Source organism: Notolepis coatsorum (assembly GCF_963971535.1).
Source record: "Notolepis coatsorum genome assembly, chromosome: 20".
NCBI classification, from domain to species: domain Eukaryota; kingdom Metazoa; phylum Chordata; class Actinopteri; order Aulopiformes; family Paralepididae; genus Notolepis; species Notolepis coatsorum.
In genome coordinates this window covers 24,182,499-24,201,776 of record NC_140184.1, presented here as the reverse complement: position 1 = coordinate 24,201,776, position 19,278 = coordinate 24,182,499, and the positions used below count along the sequence as shown (strand labels likewise).

The 19,278-nt window shown below is 44.4% G+C and overlaps 1 protein-coding gene across 2 annotated transcripts in view; it reads right to left on the bottom strand.

The window, feature by feature from the left end:
- lrp4 (low density lipoprotein receptor-related protein 4) overlaps window positions 1–14,709 on the bottom strand; it is a 184,358-nt gene extending 169,649 nt beyond the window's left edge. For both annotated transcript variants that reach the window (XM_084337758.1, XM_084337759.1), the window contains exon 1: window positions 14,443–14,709. In XM_084337758.1, the coding sequence (XP_084193884.1) occupies window positions 14,443–14,503 (61 nt within the window). In that variant the 5' untranslated portion in view covers window positions 14,504–14,709. The remainder of the gene's footprint in view (window positions 1–14,442) is intronic.
- Window positions 14,710–19,278: the final 4,569 nt, after the last annotated feature.

Below are 19,278 nucleotides of genomic sequence, written 5' to 3'. Positions count from 1 at the left end.
CCCTGTGAGCGGCGAGGGCTGGGCTTGTTTTGACACTTTGTCCTCCTTGGCTCCCGTGAAAGGCCCCGCTTTCTATGGGCCACTCGAGTTCATTAGGGAGTGGAGCGCTTTGAGCCGCGTCCCCCACTCCAGCCCCAGGCCTCAAGGGGGGGCCTCCAAACCCCCTTACTGTTGGTTTAATAAAGCTAGTTCCTCAGAGCCCCCCACCCCAGCACCCATCCTCCCAAACTATACCCGTTTCCCTCTTCCCAATTCCAGTTGATTTAGTGGTTGTATGGTAAGGGTCCCACTGAACTTGGGAGATGATGTCTGTCTGTCTGTGTGTGTGTGTGGGGGGGGGGGGGGGTGACTTCTACAGGTACTTCACTCACAGCTAGCTGTGAGGCAAATGCACTACCTCACACAACTCACATTGTGTGCGTGTCCAGAGTAAGGTATCAGCTCTCACACTATGGGTGACATCATGGCTCATCATTGTCAAGGGGACAAAAGTGAGACATGTCACTCTAGAAGGCCCAAGACACTGAGATCACATGAGCCCCTGGGAAAACACAACTGACGATTAGTGTGCGAGTGTGTGCGTGCGTGTATGTAACTATGTATGTGTGTGTGTGTGTGTGTGTGTGTATGTATGCGTGTGTGTGTATACTTGTATGCAGGGAGCGAAATTAACTTTGACTCACCGGCCAGTGGCGGGTAGATGGGAAGAGTCTACCCGCCAAGCATATTTCTTACCTGCCAAATTTTTTTTGATTAAAAAAAAATATATATATATTTTATATAAAAAAAAAATTTTAAATAAAATATATATTATATAATCATACTTGTAGTTGTATTATCTGCGAGACATCGCCACCACGCAATAAGTCAAAATGCTTGCTATCTGCAAACAGCTCCACTGTCTGTGTGTATACTTGAGTAGCCTCCAGCTCCAGCAAGGATTCTCCGGCCCTGCAGCTAGACCCTATATTCAGCTAGACCCTACATTCAGCATGCAAGGATTCTCCGGCGATGCAGCTGGACCCATTTTTTTAACGTTACGGTTATTTTGTCAAATCACATTCAACATGCCCTCAGCTAGAATACGCATTCAATCAATGTTATAAGACATTGATATCAGGAGCTATCTGTAGCTACTGCTAGCCCGGTAGATAACGTTAAGACAATTTAGTTTACTGGGACAGATCGATCTAAGTGAGCTAGCTAACGCGAGATAGCTAACGAGGGAACGGATGTATTATGCAGCTCATGGAGGTCTGATCTAGACTAGAGCAGACTGCTACCATTCTGAGAGCTTAACGTTAGCACTAGAGCTGCGGGCGAGCTGCTACCATTCTGAGAGCTTAACGTTAGCACTAGTGCTGCGGGCGAGCTGCTACCATTCTGAGAGCTTAACGTTAGCAGTGGCACTAGAGCTGCGGGCCGCTCTGTGTTGATACGAGCAGAAGCCAATAGTATCCCGCTGCAGGGCTGGGCGGATATGACTCGTCGCCACGTTTTTTTTCAAAATAAGAATATCATACGAACCGAATGCTGCTAACTGCCGGAGCCATCGATATTATGACTCTAGCTGCGCTTGGGCCGGAAATGAGACCCGCACAGATTTTCAAAATAAGAGTATCATTATGAACTACTGGGTGGCGGAGAGAGAGAAGCTGGTAGCAGCAGGTTGGAACTGTAATGAACTGACAACGTCTCCGTCTGTGTATGTGTGTGTGTGTTTATGAGTGTGTATGAGTGAGAGTGTGTGAGAGTGTGTGTGTATGTCCAGTACTGGTGAACTGATCAAAAGGAGCTGAGGGAGAAAAACAAAAGCTTTTCTGTGTTCACCAATTAAAGAGAAAAAGACTCATATCTCCCTCTCTCTCTCTTTCTTTTTCTCCCTCCCTCCCACTCTCTCCAACCTCATGAGTCTGGTTATAAATGAGGGAGTGTTTGTAAGAAGCTGCACAGAGCAACAACAAGGAACATGGATGTAGCGCGCGCACACACACACACACACACACACACACACACACACACACACACACACACACACACACACACACACACACACACACACACACACACACACACACACACACACACACACACACACACACACACACACACACACACACACACACACACACACACACACACACACACACACACACACACACACACACACACACACACACACACACACACACACACACACACACACACACACACACACACACACACACACACACACACACACACACACACACACACACACACACACACACACACACACACACACACACACACACACACACACACACACACACACACACACACACACACACACACACACACACACACACACACACACACACACACACACACACACACACACACACACACACACACACACACACACACACACACACACACACACACACACACACACACACACACACACACACACACACACACACACACACACACACACACACACACACACACACACACACACACACACACACACACACACACACACACACACACACACACACACACACACACACACACACACACACACACACACACACACACACACACACACACACACACACACACACACACACACACACACACACACACACACACACACCCCTACCCTCTGACCTTGCTGTAGATAGTGGGATCATGGCCAGTCAGTGAAGAGGAGTCTCTGTGGAGTTATTTATACCCGACCTCTTCCCAATCTGTTGTCTGTCTACTGTATGGGTTGGGGGGGGGGGGGCAGGAGGGGTGTGTGGGGGGAGGAGCCCCTGGCCCGGGGCCCAAACCACCTCCAAACATGACAGACGACGGTTCATCAAACAGGGGTTCGACAAAAACCCTTTTTCCACAGCCGATACCATTTCGTGAGTTGAAAAACGGGGAAAGTGAGATGATTTTTTTTTAACCTATATAATATAATGTATAGCATCTCTCTCAATGAGAATATTGTATTCTGCGACAGCTGTGGTTTGGCACGGGTGCGGCGCGCGTTAGCTTGTCTCGTTGTTGCTATGCTACAGTTTTCACACACGGGGTAGTTGCCCCAGAAATGTTCCACAAAATAAATAATTAAGAGCGATTTACTATGGTATAGAGTTATTTCTCATTTCTTCCGTAGAGTCTTACAGACTATACAAGAGGAATCCGTTACTATCGTGTAATGTGTTACTCTCATTTCTTCCGTAGAGTTCACCCCCTCTACGAGGAGCTAGCCAGAATGAAGAGCACACCACAAACCTCCTGGGCCGGTCCTTTATACCGGCAGCCATCAAGCTCTACAACAAAGGGCTTAGGCGGCCGGATCTGCTGCCAGAACCATCACTGTTACAACCCGGGACTTGAGAACTAGAGACTCACATCACCGTACTGACTTATCTTGTATTTTTCACTAGAGACTAATATCACTGGACTCTCATCACTGGACCATCTTGTGTTTGTACTATTTTTTTATATTATATTGTATTTGTATCTATACTTTAGTGTACCTATAGTGTATATAGGACTGTGAAGCTATGCATCCCTCACCCTGTATCCCCCTCCCCATGCTGCTTTGACACCCAAATTTTCCAAAGGGGATCAATAAAGGATCATCTTTACAGACTTAAGAGGAATTTGTTACTATTGTGTAATGAGCTACTCTAATTACATTATACAAATACAAATTTTAGGATGAAATCCTCATTGCTAACACTGGAGACATGCTGTTTAAACTACATTTGCCACAGATAACAACGTTCTTGGCAGCAATTGACATAACTTTAGGTCAACATTCCCTTTAATCATCAGCAGAAACTGTTCAATCCAATTCCTTTATTTTACTATACAGTACAGACTTGGATCACTAGTTTGGAGTCACTGGACACATTTTACATTTACCTCCATTGGAGAGATCTAGCATGCCTTTACATGCCGAAACTGGTGTTTTGATGTTCTTAATTCAAATTCCTGAGGCGCATTTCTATCATGCGTGTGTGAGAGTGTGTTTAAGTCCCATTAAGAAGGTTTAACACATTAGCCACAGTGACACATCGCCTCCAGGAAATCTTCCTCCCTAGTCCGGACACAAGTCAAGAGTTCCTTTATTAATCCCCTTGGGGAAATTCAGATGGGGAAATGCAGCACTAGCTGCACAGGGGAGGGGCGGTACAGGCAGGAAAAAGATCATATAAATAATAGTGATAATACAATAGAACATAATAATTAGTGCCGTCAGGCTATTAAACAAATTAATCTAATTAATTGCATTTTAATCGCATAACCATTTTAGGCCTGATATTCTATAATCATATTTCAAATGGCATGTGTCCGGATGGCAGAATTCAGTACTGTTATCTACAAAACCTTCTGTTTAATAATCTTCCATTTATTCATTTGCTTAGATTTTTCAGGTCTGGTCAATTTTAGCATGGTGTTATTCACAGTCAAAGCTAAAAAAAAAATGTATTGATATTCTCACAATTTACTCAAGCCTAGTAACAGACACAGTATTTCCGACACTGGGAATACATTCCCTGAGATCCATAGATGTCCCTAGAATCAGATACCAAGAACATGCATATGGACCATATTAAAAAAAAGTCTGTAAATGTGTATTCTACGTTCTTATGGAATGAATGAGATACAAAATATATATATATATATACTATTTTTTTTTTAATTAATTTTGAGTTAATTTTCATAACGCGATAATTTGCTGTGTAATTAATTAATCTAATTAACGCGATAAACTGACAGCCCTAATAATAATAATAATACACATAAAAGGCAATAGAAATAAAGAAAAATATCATTGGTGGCATATACATGTATTTCCTTCATCTCCAAAAAGAGGTTTCAATAATGTCTTGGTTACCATGACAATAAGCAAGAATAAGTGGCTGCCTTTCAGAGTGCGAAGGAGATACCATGGAGATGCAGAGATGTCTCCATCATTTCACACACAATGCCTTTACCTTGTGTTCACACACAGAGGAGAATGGCCGGACCATAATTCAATTCTCCTCACCGTCATGCTGCCAGGGACAATACCAAAAGAGACAGGGGTGCGTCATCTGGCTCCTGCTACAGCTAGTCTCCAAGTCGGGGACAAGGGAGAGGGGCAGCTAAAGAATTACATTACTGTGAATCCGTATTGTGAGTGCATGTGTGTGTGTGTGTGTGTGTGTGCCCGTCCGTCCTTCACCATGTCCTGTGGGCTGTGTTCAGACTGCGAGGCTCCAGCCCTGCTCTCCTCCTCTCCTGCTTATCTATCTATATCCACTACAGCAGAAGTCCCCCCCGCCGGTATCAGAGAGAGAGAGAGGACAGACAGGACAGCAGAGTATCATGGAATGGTAAGGTTGTTGGGAAACTAATACAATTAATATCTTGAAAAGATTTAAGAGACGTAGACACCATGGCAAAGTATAGCCAAGCTACGTTTGTGGGATACTTTGTGTGTGTGTATGTGTTCGTGTGTGTGGTTGTCTGAATGTGATGTATGAAATATGAATATGAACCACATTTCCCTGCATGCCCCGGTATGTATGTGAATGTGATGAATAAACTCTTGAATCTTGAACAAATCCCCATGGCTTTGTTGTGGGACAATGACAACACGTCATGACAGTGACAAGTCATCAAAACTAAAACAAAAACAAAATGAATCTATGAATGAATGAATCCAATGAATTAATCTAAAACGTAAAACTAATTTGAGTAACCGAGCAGACCTCATAGGGCCAGAGGGCGGGAGAAAGAGAGCTTTATAACTGCATCGTCCAATAATCCATGAACCCTGGGGGGGGGGGGGGCAGACACCAGGGTAGACAGAAGATAGATTTCTTCTTCTACAACAGGGACCCTCGTCGCACTGGAGGCCGCCAGTCGAGGCCGCGCGCCTGTGTCCTCTACACGCCGACATGATGTGTGACGTATGTTTGTGGAATGAAAGTAATTGAAATACGCCCCGGGGTGGTGGCGTCATGTTCCGAAACCAGACACCACAGAAGAAGAGCATCTGGTGGTCTCACACACACACAGGCTTTGCATGGACTCAGGAGATTTATGGGAAGGTTTGAGGAATGGATGTGTATGTGTGTGTGTTGGGGGGGGGGGGGGGGGGGGTTGAGGAGTGACATTAATCTACACGATGTGTAGCAGCCTGCGGTGGGTGTGTCCCCCACCTGCTCCCCCTCCCAAATCAACACCCCCTCCGAGGGTGACGGGGCAGCAGGGAGGGAGGGGAGCCGGGTAATCATGGTATACCGCTGCTACCTTGGAGGCGCAATTCCATCTCTCTAGCCGAGACACACGGCGCACTGGGGGTATCAGGTGGTCCATTCTGCTTTCCCCTAGTGAAAGCTACACCCTGGCCCGCACCGACCTAACCAGCTAGACCAGGGAAGGGCACACACACATACACACTAACTTTTTGATACATCACACCGTCACACGCAGATATTTTGATACACATGACCACCAAACACGCACACTAATTCACTTCAAGCCCATTTTGTTTACAAATCAGGTGCACTCATGCGACCCAGGAGCCCATGACTCGCATCTATTATTGAGACCCTCTCTCTGCGCCAGCCTCTTCCAGAGCAGTTGAACTTAAAAACACCACGCAAGAAGAAGTTAAGAGCAGAACAGTCAAACACACTTCACAGAGTCCTGACATTCCTCCTTTTTCTGTATGTCCTTGTATTGCACTTGATCATAATATCGTTCAAAGAAGAAATGTGATGACAGAGGTTATGGTGGCTATGTTCCAACAACAACAACAGGGTATACCCTAGGCATAACATGCACCAATAATAGGCCAATAAAAACGTAGTTAATAATCAGTCGATAATATCTGTGCCCTATTTCCCACCTGTTTTACAATGGCACATGCTACAAGGGAAAGCAGGATTACCTATAGCATGGAGTGGAGCTGATGTCATTAAATTACCGTAAAACTTCAACAAATAGGCTTTTATTTGGGCTTTTTCATTTCCCTTTTTCCAAAAGATGGGAAATGCTATCAAATAGTTATTTTAAAAACCAGTAAGTGTGAATATGACCTGTATAAAAATTAGGCTATCGAATAACATATCAATTACGAATCATTTGTTCTCGCTCACTTAAGCGCCCAGAGCCATTTATTACCAGAGTTTGGACAGCGAGGTTTGAAAAAGAGTTCTAGAGTGTCAGTGGCTTTCCAACCTGGCCAAACTCTGGTAATAAATGGTTCTGCTAGCACCAACTTCCTGCACTGAGAGAGCAGTTTGGAGGAACAAAGCAACGTTGTTCTCACAAAGTTTCACTAGTTTTACAATTGTTGCTACTAATGGGGAGTACATTACAGCTGTCATGCAGGTGCACTATGTTTCTGTAGTTGGATAAAATGAGTAAATAATTCTGATATCCATATTCCATATGCCGGCTGATATTCTTTATACATATTAAAAAAATCTAAATAATTATTTTATATATATTTTTAAATTATTTTATATATATACACAAATAAATCGCACACCTTACTTCTTCCACCCTAAGCCACCGAAAAAAAGAGACATTAACTGAATTATATTTGAGATTGAACCAAACTAGTTTGCATCGCATGTTCTATTCTATATAGCTTAATCTTCACTAATGATGAATGTATCTTTATATTTAGGTAATAGCAATTTTAGTAGTATTTTTTCTCTGCATTACAGGGCTTGACACTTACTTTTTTCTTGTGCCAGCACAGGAGATAAGATTTAAAAAAAAAAAAAAATGATATATATGTATATGTAAATCAATATCTTCCTTTTGAATACAATAGGCTCAGAAATCAGGATTGTTAAAGCTAATTAGCCTAATGCATGTCAAAAGAGTAGCCTATAGCAAATTTACACACATGCGAAAGGGAGAATGGATTATAGTAGACTTAATGATTTTAGCATATTTCAGCTAATGAAGTGGATATCAACTATCCAGTTTTTATTAGTGTAATGTTTGGCGAGAGAGAAAGAAAGAGGAAAGGGGTCTGGGACACATTCCTCACTTTTGGACCCAGAGAGAAAAAGCGCAACTTAACATTAGGAGCTAACGTTAGTATAGATTTATTTTAACCGTGACTTAAAGCATACAGGGATGGCAAGGATTTTAGACACATTGGACGCATTGCTTGCAGAGTTTTTACTGCACACAGAAACAGCGTAACTCACGAGAGGAGTTGTCACAGGGCAATGTCAAACGCAGGGCTGAACAGCTTCTAAAATTAACGGTCGGCGCTGCTCTGTGTGCATACTTAAATGACAATTGCACATCATTGGAATTCAGATTTAGTTTCTTCTACCCGAGTGGATCTTAATCTACCTGGGCAGGCCACCCAAGTAGTGCCTATGTATGAGAAACACTGGATCTATATGCAGCAAGGGGGGGGGGGGGGGGGGGTGGAGTCATTGAACAGTCCGCTTGTACGATATAATCTTTACTCGCACATGTGTTCATTCAATCATTTTTCTGGTTCGCACACATCTATTATGTTCTTTTTTTTTTGATCCACTTTTTCTCCCATTTTCTATATTTTCTCCCATCCCAATTTCGTATCATCCAATTCAACCCTCCCCTGTCATGAACGCTGTTTCTTGCCTCCCACAAGCCGGCTGCAATGTGGACTAAGTCATACATAGCACAAGTCCCCTCCGGTACTTGAGGTAACAGCAGTCGCATCTTTTCACCTGCGCAGCTCGATCTCTCAGTGGCGAGGAGTAACGCGTGGGAGGCTCATGCTGCCCCCGACACTTCCTGATTCTACTGCGCAGGCGCACCAACCGACCTGTAGGAGACGCGGTCCACAACGCCCAATCCCCACCCTTCAGTTTCCCTCCCCGTAATACGGCCAATGTGTATTACTGCGGACGACCAGCTAAACTGAAAACAATGTGGAGAGCTGGATTCGAACACGCGAACCCAGCGTCTCCACATTGGTGGCGAGTGCCTTGCCCACTACACCACCTAGCCGCCCTACATCTATTATGTTCTATAACTAAACGTTTTCATATCGGCCAACATATACGACGATACCAATTATGTCTGATTGGCTGATTAATCTGTCAGGCTTTAGTACTTGCAAGCATTGTTGTGATGACAAGAAGCAGTGTTAAATCATGGATGATCGCTGTGTTGTTGTGTAATTTGCATTATGTTGAGAGAAAGTGGAGCTACTAATTGTGCATCAAGCCAAATCAGCTGGGGAGGGATGGAGAGAGAAATAATGAGACATATCTCATTGCTGCATTTCCCCAGTTTTGCTCGGCACCAATTTATGATTGCAAATGATGATGAAAAGAAAAACAAAACTGCACCTGTGGTTACTGCGAAAACAATTAATTCAAACCCGGCTTCTAATTGAGAGCGACTTTTATTTGCCAAAAACGTGTAGCCATACCCAGCCAGTTAAAGGGACTCTGCATTTAATTGGGACTCTGCTTTTACGGTAGTATCAAAAACCAAGCAAGGAAAGAAATGTAATGAATATTCCAACTTAATGAAATGTGTGGATTGGTGGAGGTTTGATGAAACAAGCATGAAGAGAAGCTAGCAAGCTAGAACAGACGGCACGCCTATGATTGTGTGTATGTCACAGCAGAAAGAATGTAGTTTGTTCTAATCAATTCGAGATGGGATTCATCACAACCACTACCGTATTGCGTATCATCATCGCTAGAGGCACCTACATGGCCTGCGCATGCGCACTTCCAAAAACACCCATGGGTGACATCATTTAGCGGTTGTAGCCCACAGGAGCAGTCTGCTCCCAGAGCTATGGGGAGGGTGCAATGTAACCTCTTGCAGTGTAAAACGTGTGTACCCAAACCACATGAAAAATAAAAATGTTATAATTGTAGACAAGACCCAGCCAGACATACACTACTAGACACTGCTAGACTAAATACGACTGTGTGAGTGAAAGAATCCAATTAGTTCTGCACATCATGCAGCTCATCACTAGGGGTGGGAATCACCAGTTTCATCACGATACGATATCGATTCTTTGGACAACGATACGATATTATCCGATATCACACAGTCTGCCACGATACGATTCGATTCAGGTGCCTGCGATCGATATGAGACGATATTATATGCCCATTTAACACAATCAGTAACATTTAAATCAACAAACAAAAAAGGCAATGGAAATATCATTTGACATTTTTATTTTTGAGCTCTTCCAGACATTTAAATGAAAAACAAAATTGTTTTTAATACAAATAGACCTCCTGTTCACTGTTTTTGGTTCGTTTTTCTTTTTTTTCGATATTAATATCCTATTCACTGTCAGAGCTGTATTAAGGTGCAGTACCGGCCAGATCCTGTTAGTGGGGCTATCCCGAGAATGCACCCTCCTTCCCAATCCCCACTTCTCTCTGCCTATGGCTCTGGGTTAGCTTGTTAGCTTACGCTAACGTAACGTTATCTTCGATCTTTAACGCGACGTGGGCATAATGGAGTGGCGAGGATTGCAAAGCAGGTTAGATGCATTGGACCCGTTGCAGAATAAAACAGCAGGGACATGTTTTGGGTCACAGAATAGGCACACTAGTCTTGCTCTAAGTGACGCTCTAGACCAGTGGTTCCCAAACTGTGGTGCGCGCACCCCTTGTGGTGCGCGAGTGCCCTCTAGGTGGTGCGTGACATGAAAAGGCTAATGGTGGTAAAAAACGATTTTTTTTTTTTTTTTTTTTTTTACAATAAAATGTCATACAAATCTTAGTCAAACCTTTAGTATTATGGATATTAAACATGCTGGCAGAGTATTGTCGTGAACATTTTAATTAAATAAAGAAATTCCCTATCCATAGTCGCCGTGGGAAGAGATAAAATAAAAAAATTAATCTGTGCACGGAGACCAGCAACAATTTTTTCTAACAGAAACCCATTGGGGGGTGCGCAAGCTAGGTCGGGAGGTGACCGGGGGTGCACGGCCAAAAAAGTTTGGGAATCGCTGCTCTAGACGCTACTGATGTGTGCTGTTGATGTTAAACGGAGTTTCACAACACTGGGCGCGGGGCGATGACGTCGCCGGATTTTCAAAATAAGAGTATCGCAATATGAATCGATCTTTTTACGTTGCATCGATCCCATTTGATTATTGATAATAGATTGATATATCGATCTGGATCGATGTATTGTCCGACTCCCACCCCTACTCATCACCAGCACAATAAGGCCTTACTACCAGGGAGCTTTGTGGAGCAGGAAGACCTTCAAGCGGTAATGGAGTTTGCGAGATCAGGACACAAGGTGCCCTCCGGCAGGAAGATCGCTGCGAGGGTTGAACCCAAGTGCCAAGAAAGAGTGGAAAAGGTGAATTTTAGAGTTTAATCATCGAGCCGAAAAAGTAGCCGTCGCCAGTGCTAGCTCCGCCGATGGGAGTCGCACACAACCAACGGCTGTCCGACAGTGTTGCAAACACAGACAAAATAGGTATACATGCAACAGAAAACATTGCTATACATACAGTAGCTAAACATACTATAGGTATGCTGCATGTACACCTATTATCATGTGCACCGTGTTCTTTTTGTGAACACGTTGATTCATGTATAGATGAATACATAGTACAGCAGTGATACATCAGACCGGTGCTTCCCGGCTCTACACCTATGTTTGGCAAAGACAAGCGGTGTTCTATCAATCACTACTGCAAACAATACATTTTTATTTTTAAACAATTGCTTTGTTCGTGTGTCGAGTTATGTCAACCAATTACTTTCCAACACTGGCCACCATCGAGCCTTCACACTATAGTGTTAACTTACAACTGATCCGTCCTCAGGCATGCCCCTTCAGGCTTATCCAAACCATTTGTTTGTCTTTGGATATCAGATTTGCCTTCAACCGTGTTAACCCTTTTTTTTTTTTTTTTTTATGTTTTTATATATCCAATATTCAACTATTTCAATCGCCTCCTCCCGAATACTTGAGACTACTTTGCAAGAGACACATCAAACGAATGAATCCTAAAAAGCCAAGCGTGCGATTATAACCACGCCTCTGGGCTGGCGGGAGGCCAATGCCGCGGTGCCTCCGCGTGTCTGCGTCCGACTCCGGGCTGAGGTGGGTATTATTATCAAGGGACTAATCAGTCTGACTCAGGAACACGCTCAGCAGATAAGAGCAGGTGGGCCGGGAGCAGCCTGGATGAAATACTACCAACCCGGTATCTCAAACACACGATCGCACTCACAATGAGTCCTATTACCCTAAGACCCCCATTCTCCCTTGTTCTCTTGTTTTCTTCTTATTCAACATTCCTCTTCTACCCTGCCTTCCTCATACTTCTCTATTGTTGTTGTTGTTGTTGTGGGTGTTTTCGGCTTCATTTCCTCTTCCTCTGGCATAGCAGCTTAAAACCAAACTAGCCTGCGTTCAGGTATGGTAGCCTGTCTGTCAAGTCCACACAGTAGAATATCCACTCCCCCGCCATTTTAATATTTGTAATAGGAAGAACAATGTGTCAGTAGGCGGATATTAAAATAACCGGATAGGTAAAAGCTCCATCTGTGACAACGTTGTTATTACAAAAACATCCCTTATTTGTGCATAGTTGCATACCAGAGCAGCCCACGAGTGTCATGTGTGATTTCCACCTACCTACAGATTTAACGCTATAGCCTGAGGCTCCTTTCAAGATTCAGGAATCTCCTCTTGCCTCCCGAGTGTTTCTCAGAGAAGCGGAACACAACACTGAGATGTCCGCTGTGCCTCACAGTCTCACCGTTGATTTCCCAGTGAGTAAGAGCTGAAGGGAATGTAGAGGCTCCATCTTATTGGTGCCACCATCACAACAACAACGAGGCCTAACCCATTCCCAGGACACATCATTAAAACAGCGTAATGCACTCTCCACTGTGTGCCATTAGGCCAACTCAGCCCATTACTCTAACTAAGACCACTAGTCTTAGGCTGAGTAGGCATCCCGACCACACAGACACACACTCGCGCACAGGGAGGAAGTGCAGCCCCTGCCAAGACATTCTACAAGCTATTGTCAGCTAGGGCTGGCCTTTGATACAGGCCACCAGTGATCCACAAACACAAGTAGCTTTGAAATCATAACCCGTACGGTAAACGTCCCTCATCATGTTGCACACAGCCCCACAGATATAGAAAGGTGACAAATATGCCATCGCAGGCGTGGAAATGCCAACAGCACCACAACATGCATGCATAATAGACAACTGGTAAATTACTCTGCCCAAGACAAGATATGGGGCAAGGCGACTTAATTGCTTTATGAATAGAACAAGTCTACGATCAAAGCCAGCATGACCCCCAGTGACAAATAAAAGGCTGCGCCGGGGATGATGTTGATAACTATCTGAGAGAGGACAACGGACCAAACTATAAATAGGCCCCCGGATCATCCAAGGGCCCTTTGTTTTCAACAAGATATCGAATCCTATCTGGCTGACATTTGGAAGCCAGTCTCTGGGTGACATTTAAGAAGTCTGTCACAATTACTTGTCGGCTCCCATATCTGTGCAGGAGCACCACAAGTCATAACCAACCAATTAGAGGTGTAGCCTATACTTTTTTCCTATTCCGTCAGATAAAACGTGCACATCTGAGGGGGGCTAGGAGTTATCTCTGCGTGCGTGTGTGTGTTTCTTTAGAGGGGCCGATCTCAGCGCTAAGGTCCTTGCATTCCAACGGCTGTTGTAACATGTTGTAAATACAAGGTGTTAGTGGAAAAACATAGGGGGAAAAACACTTGACTGAAAAGCTATTACTGGGGGTCCTGCGGGGGGTTGGGGGGGGGGGGCAGAGGAAAACATGGATGCAGCAAGCTACACTACAGACGGTTATTATCATACAGTAAACAACGCAATTCACCTGCAAGCATCCAGTCTCGCTTATTATGGCTTATTTGGGTGCATCACAGTTGGATGAATGGAGAGAATGGAGTGGAGAGCTGAACTCGCACTAGATAAAATTATGCATCCAACACACAAAGGTCATGTCGAAGTATATATATAGTCATGTCAATGATGGACTTCTTTTGAGTTAAGTCGCTCAATTGACTGCCATAAAATCCCCTTGCGTATAGCCTATAATCCACAACAAATCAGAAACCCTTTTAAAATGTAGATCTGATTAGCCTTTAGACACAGAGATGATCATGTTGACAAACAAAATGTTTCAACTGTTGTGTACTACCATCCCATGTCCTGACTTGCACCACTACTTAATGTGGTAAAGTAGTTGGATAATACCTTTATTCTAATTGCGAGCGCAACTCACTGCTGCGCTGTTGAAAGGGGGGAGTTTAAAAAGATCTTCACACAAATCCAGGCACGCGAATGCACTCAGTTTTGCACAAAAATCTGCTTCCATAAGCTCGAGTATTGCTTTACAACATAACCAATAAACGACGCGAGTGATTCTTACCTTGACTAGTGCAAAGCACCAAAGTGATCAGGGCGCCACAGAACACCGCGACGAGCTGCATCTCGGACCCGCGTCTCTGGCTCTCTCTCCCTCTCTCTCTCTCCGCGGTCCGTCTCTTTGCTTCTTATTTGAGCTAATTGTTCGCTGATTTCGGGCAATCAAACACGCTCATTCAAACCAACACAGGCGAGTCTCATCACTACTTTCATACCATGGTTTTCTGCCCTCTGTGGAGTGACGACGAGAAGAATCAAAAAGTTTGTTGAGAGTCACTAGACGCGCACAGTCTCTTCAACATGTTGTGCTCCAAGTCCCGAAGCTGGAGCGATCAAAAGAGCTGTGGGATGTACCAAGTCCGACCAGGGGGAGGGCGCAGTGTACGACTCACACGATTTAAGAGGGGACACGCGCGTAAAACTCTAACGCGACTCCTACTTAAAAGCGCGATTTATATGATGTCAAATTGCGTTCAGACATCCCATAATTTGCTTCGTTTTTACGGTCTAGATAGCCACATTGTCCCCGCGACACCCCTATCCCACGGAAGTTGGCCTTGCCCACGGGCTGAGCTCGTTTAGTGTTTTTTCCTCTAAAGTTACATTAATGTATTAAAAGACTGGTGGTCAGCGAATCAAAGGATGGTTTCAGGCAGCAGCTGGGAGCACGAGTAAGCTGTTTGTTTGTGCGTCTTTTTCTTTCACGTGGGTAAAGTTTTCCCCTTTTAGACATGAAGAAGAATTGTCCCCCGCTGTCATCTGACAATCGCCAAATGATGCCAAAACGATGACTGCGGAGGCAACAGGCATATCTCTTTACAGACATAGCATGTTGTACAACTAATATATTATGCCTTCATATTAGAAGTAGGCTACAGCTGTAGGGTTTGCATACATGGGGGACCCTGATGTAAACAAGACGAAAGTCTTTCTCTGGTCTGCATCCCCTTAACAATTGTGTGTATTGAGCCGTACTGTACTGTACCCATTCTGCAATCTGTTAATAAAGTTTTCAAGCAATCAATCAAGTAGGCTATAGAGACTATCTACAATTGCATACCTATCTGGAAAATTTGGACAGGACATAGGCTTAAATAAATCATCATGTATGGCATTTATTAACATTTTTATTCATTTCCCATAGGCAGCAGATATAGATGACTAATACTACGCTTTAGCCTGGATATCGTGCTCAGCCTCTCAACATATTCATACACTCTGTATGGGCTCGTCCCTCGCCACACCATCGTGCGCACTGCCCCACCTTTGGAAACTGCGTGAATGTCAAGATTCGGATCAAACAAGGGACTAAACACGTTTCGCAATTATGCCACATCAATGTGGAACGCCCTGCCTAAAGCTGTAAAGGAATGTGAATCACTACCCACCTTCAAAAACACTCTCAAAAAACACCTACGTGAGACTGCAATTTGAAACTGGCCCCTACAAATGTCCTAACCTAGTTGTACAGTAAATGACCAAGTAAGGCTTTGTCAATATTCCAATGTACAGTGTAAAATGTGTGTGTGTCCCCTTCCCAACCCCCCCCCCCCCCCCCACCTCCAATGTACAGCCCTCACCCAACCCACCCAACCCCACCCCACCCAACCAACCTCCTCCAATGTACAGTTTCTATGCCAAATGTATATACACTCCTTTTCTGCACAAACAGTACTGTATTTGCAAATCTGATATGTCATAAATGTATAGATGTAGCAGTACTGTCTATCTGTATGTCATGTATGTCATATATGTTATGATGAATTGAAAATGGGGGACCCTGATGTAAACAAGTCGAAAGTCTTTCTCTGGTCTGCATCCCCTTAACAATTGTATGTATTGAGCTGTACTGTACTGTACCCATTCTGCAATCTGTAAATAAACTTTTCAATCAATTCAATCAATCAATCAATGAATAGCCATGCATGTCTTTCACATACACGATTGAATAATCGTGAAGCGTAGGTCATGGACGAAAATCTATTTCACAGGCTTGCATCAAAGCAGCCCAAAAGGATAAACGAAATATTTCTTTGTTGATAGTAGCTATATATCATTGAATACAAGAAAAGAAACACGTGTCTTATAGTGCAAGGGTTTAGAATGGAATTTAGGCATATCATATAAGGCCTGCCCTCTCTCTATAGCTAAAAGCTATACATGTTGCAAGTTTCATCTCACTTGCAGGGAGAAATTTAACAGTATAATTAACTGAAAGATAGGATCAGTTTTTAAATCCCTCTGAAGCTGAAGGTCATGGTGATAGAGGCTCTCCACACGGCGGACAGAAGAGAACTGTTTTCTTATTACATTGTTTATGGTATAGTGGGGCCAAGACACTCAATTACAACCCATGATTAATGTGTCTATAGTAGGCCAATAAAGAGGCTCTCTTCAGTGTGCTTTGTTGTGTGGTTCCACTAGGTCCTCTCTCTTATTCTCTAAACGTGATACATCCACACTACAGTCGTCAGGTACCTCTCACCCTCATGTGGGGGTTTAAACAAACGTACTCGACCACCTAATGAAGTGTCAACAGGATCCGCCAACACACCTCTCTTTCTCTCTCTTATAGCACCTTTTGGCCACTGCATATGGTTTGTCAGAATAACTAGATTTGTGTGTGTGTTTGTCAATGTGTGTGTGTGTGTGTGTGTGTGTGTGTGTGTGTGTGTGTGTGTGTGTGTGTGTGTGTGTGTGTGTGTGTGTGTGTGCGTGCGTGTGTGTGTGTGTGTGTGTGCGTGCGTGCGTGTGTGTGTGTGTGTGTATGCATGCAGTCGTGTGTGTGTGTTTGTGGTGTAGATTTAGGAGAAATCTAAATTAGTGTGATCTTAGTTCTCACTGTGGTAAATAAATATGTATACAGGTGAGACGTTTCATCTGCATGTGGTCTTATAGCGTGTACCGTGACATCATGGCAACATGTACCCTGTACCGTGACGTCATGGCAACATGTACCCTGTACCGTGACGTCATGGCAACATGTACCCTGTACCGTGACGTCATGGCAACATGTACCCTGTACCGTGACGTAATGGCAACATGTGCCCTGTACTGTGATGTCATGGCAACATGTACCCTGTACTGTGATGTAATGGCAACATGTGCCCTGTACTGTGATGTCATGGCAACATGTACCCTGTACCGTGACGTCATGGCAACATGTGCCCTGTACTGTGACGTCATGGTAACATGTACCCTGTACCGTGAGTCCGTGACGTCATGGCAACATGTGCCCTGTACCGTGACGTCATGGTAACATGTGCCCTGTACCGTGACGTCATGGTAACATGTGCCCTGTACCGTGACGTAATGGCAACATGTACCCTGTACCGTGACGTCATGGCAACATGTACCCTGTACTGTGACGTCATGGCAACATTTACCCTGTACTGTGACGTAATGGCAACATGTACCCTGTACTGTGACGTCATGGCAACATTTACCCTGTACTGTGACGTCATGGTAACATTTACCCTGTACTGTGATGTCATGGCAACATGTACCCTGTACTGTGATGTCATGGCCATTTTAATTCAATTGAGAGAGGGAGACGTGTGTGTGTGTGTGTGTGTGTGTGTGTGTGTGTGTGTGTGTGTGTGTGTGTGTGTGTGTGTGTGTGTGTGTGTGTGCGCGCGCGTGCGTGCGTGTGTGTGTGTGTGTGTGTCACTTGTGCCACTGCAGTTTCCCAAATACACCAAACGAACCAAGACCGAAGATCTGAGAGGCACACGCAACGACACCAGCGGGCGGCTGGCATCCCCCAGGTATCTGGCTTCCCTTGCACCATCTGTGGACGGGTGTGCGGCTCAAGGATCGGACTCAACGCCCACGAGAAGTGGCACCAGCGGCAGCGGCGCTAACCCCCCTCACCCCATCCCTGGAGCAAGCGTCATCATCGAACACGATGGACAGCTAAGAGTGTGTGTGGGTGTGTGTGTGTGTGTGTGTGTGTGTGTGTGTGTGTGTGTGTGTGTGTGTGTGTGTGTGTGTGTGTGTGTGTGTGTGTGTGTGTGTGTGTGTGTGTGTGTGTGTGTGTGTGTGTGTGTGTGTGTGTGTGTGTGTGTGTGTGTGTGTGTGTGTGTGTGTGTGTGTGTGTGTGTGTGTGTGATAGAGGCATGACCTTAGCTTATAGCTCATTCTTCCCTGGAGACAGCGATTAACACAGGATCTGATTAATTTCCTGAGCAACTCTCTCTCTCTCTATCTCTCACTCACTGTCTCTCTCTCTCTCACACACACGCGCGCGCACGCACACACACACACACACACACACACACACACACACACACACACACACACACACACACACACACAAGCACATACTATTTATTTGCAGATCCACACCATACTTGTAATCTGTAGCATAAACAGCATCAAATATTGGATGAATGAAACACTCAGTTATATGTCAAAGTAAAACTACATCTCAATGGTCTCAATGGTATGCTTTCCTAAATATGGACCTCCTGGTCGTCGCTCAGGTTCAGTTCTCTCTCTCTCTCTCTCTCTCTCTCTCTCTCTCTCTCTCTCTCTCTCTCTCTCTCTCTCTCTCTCTCTCTCTCTCTCTCTCTCTCTCTCTCTCTCTCTCTCTCTCTCTCTCTCTCTCTCTCTCTCTCTCTCTCTCTCTCTCTCTCTCTCTCTCTCTCTCTCTCTCTCTCTCTCTCCTCTCCTCTCTCTTTCTCTCTCTCTTTCTCTGTTTCTTCTGGCCATGATGTAACCAGAGAGCCTCTCTCTCTCTCTCTCTCTCTCTCTCTCCTCTCTCTTTCTCTCTCTCTTTCTCTGTTTCTTCTGGCCATGATGTAACCAGAGAGCCACACTCTTATTAAATTTAGCAGGG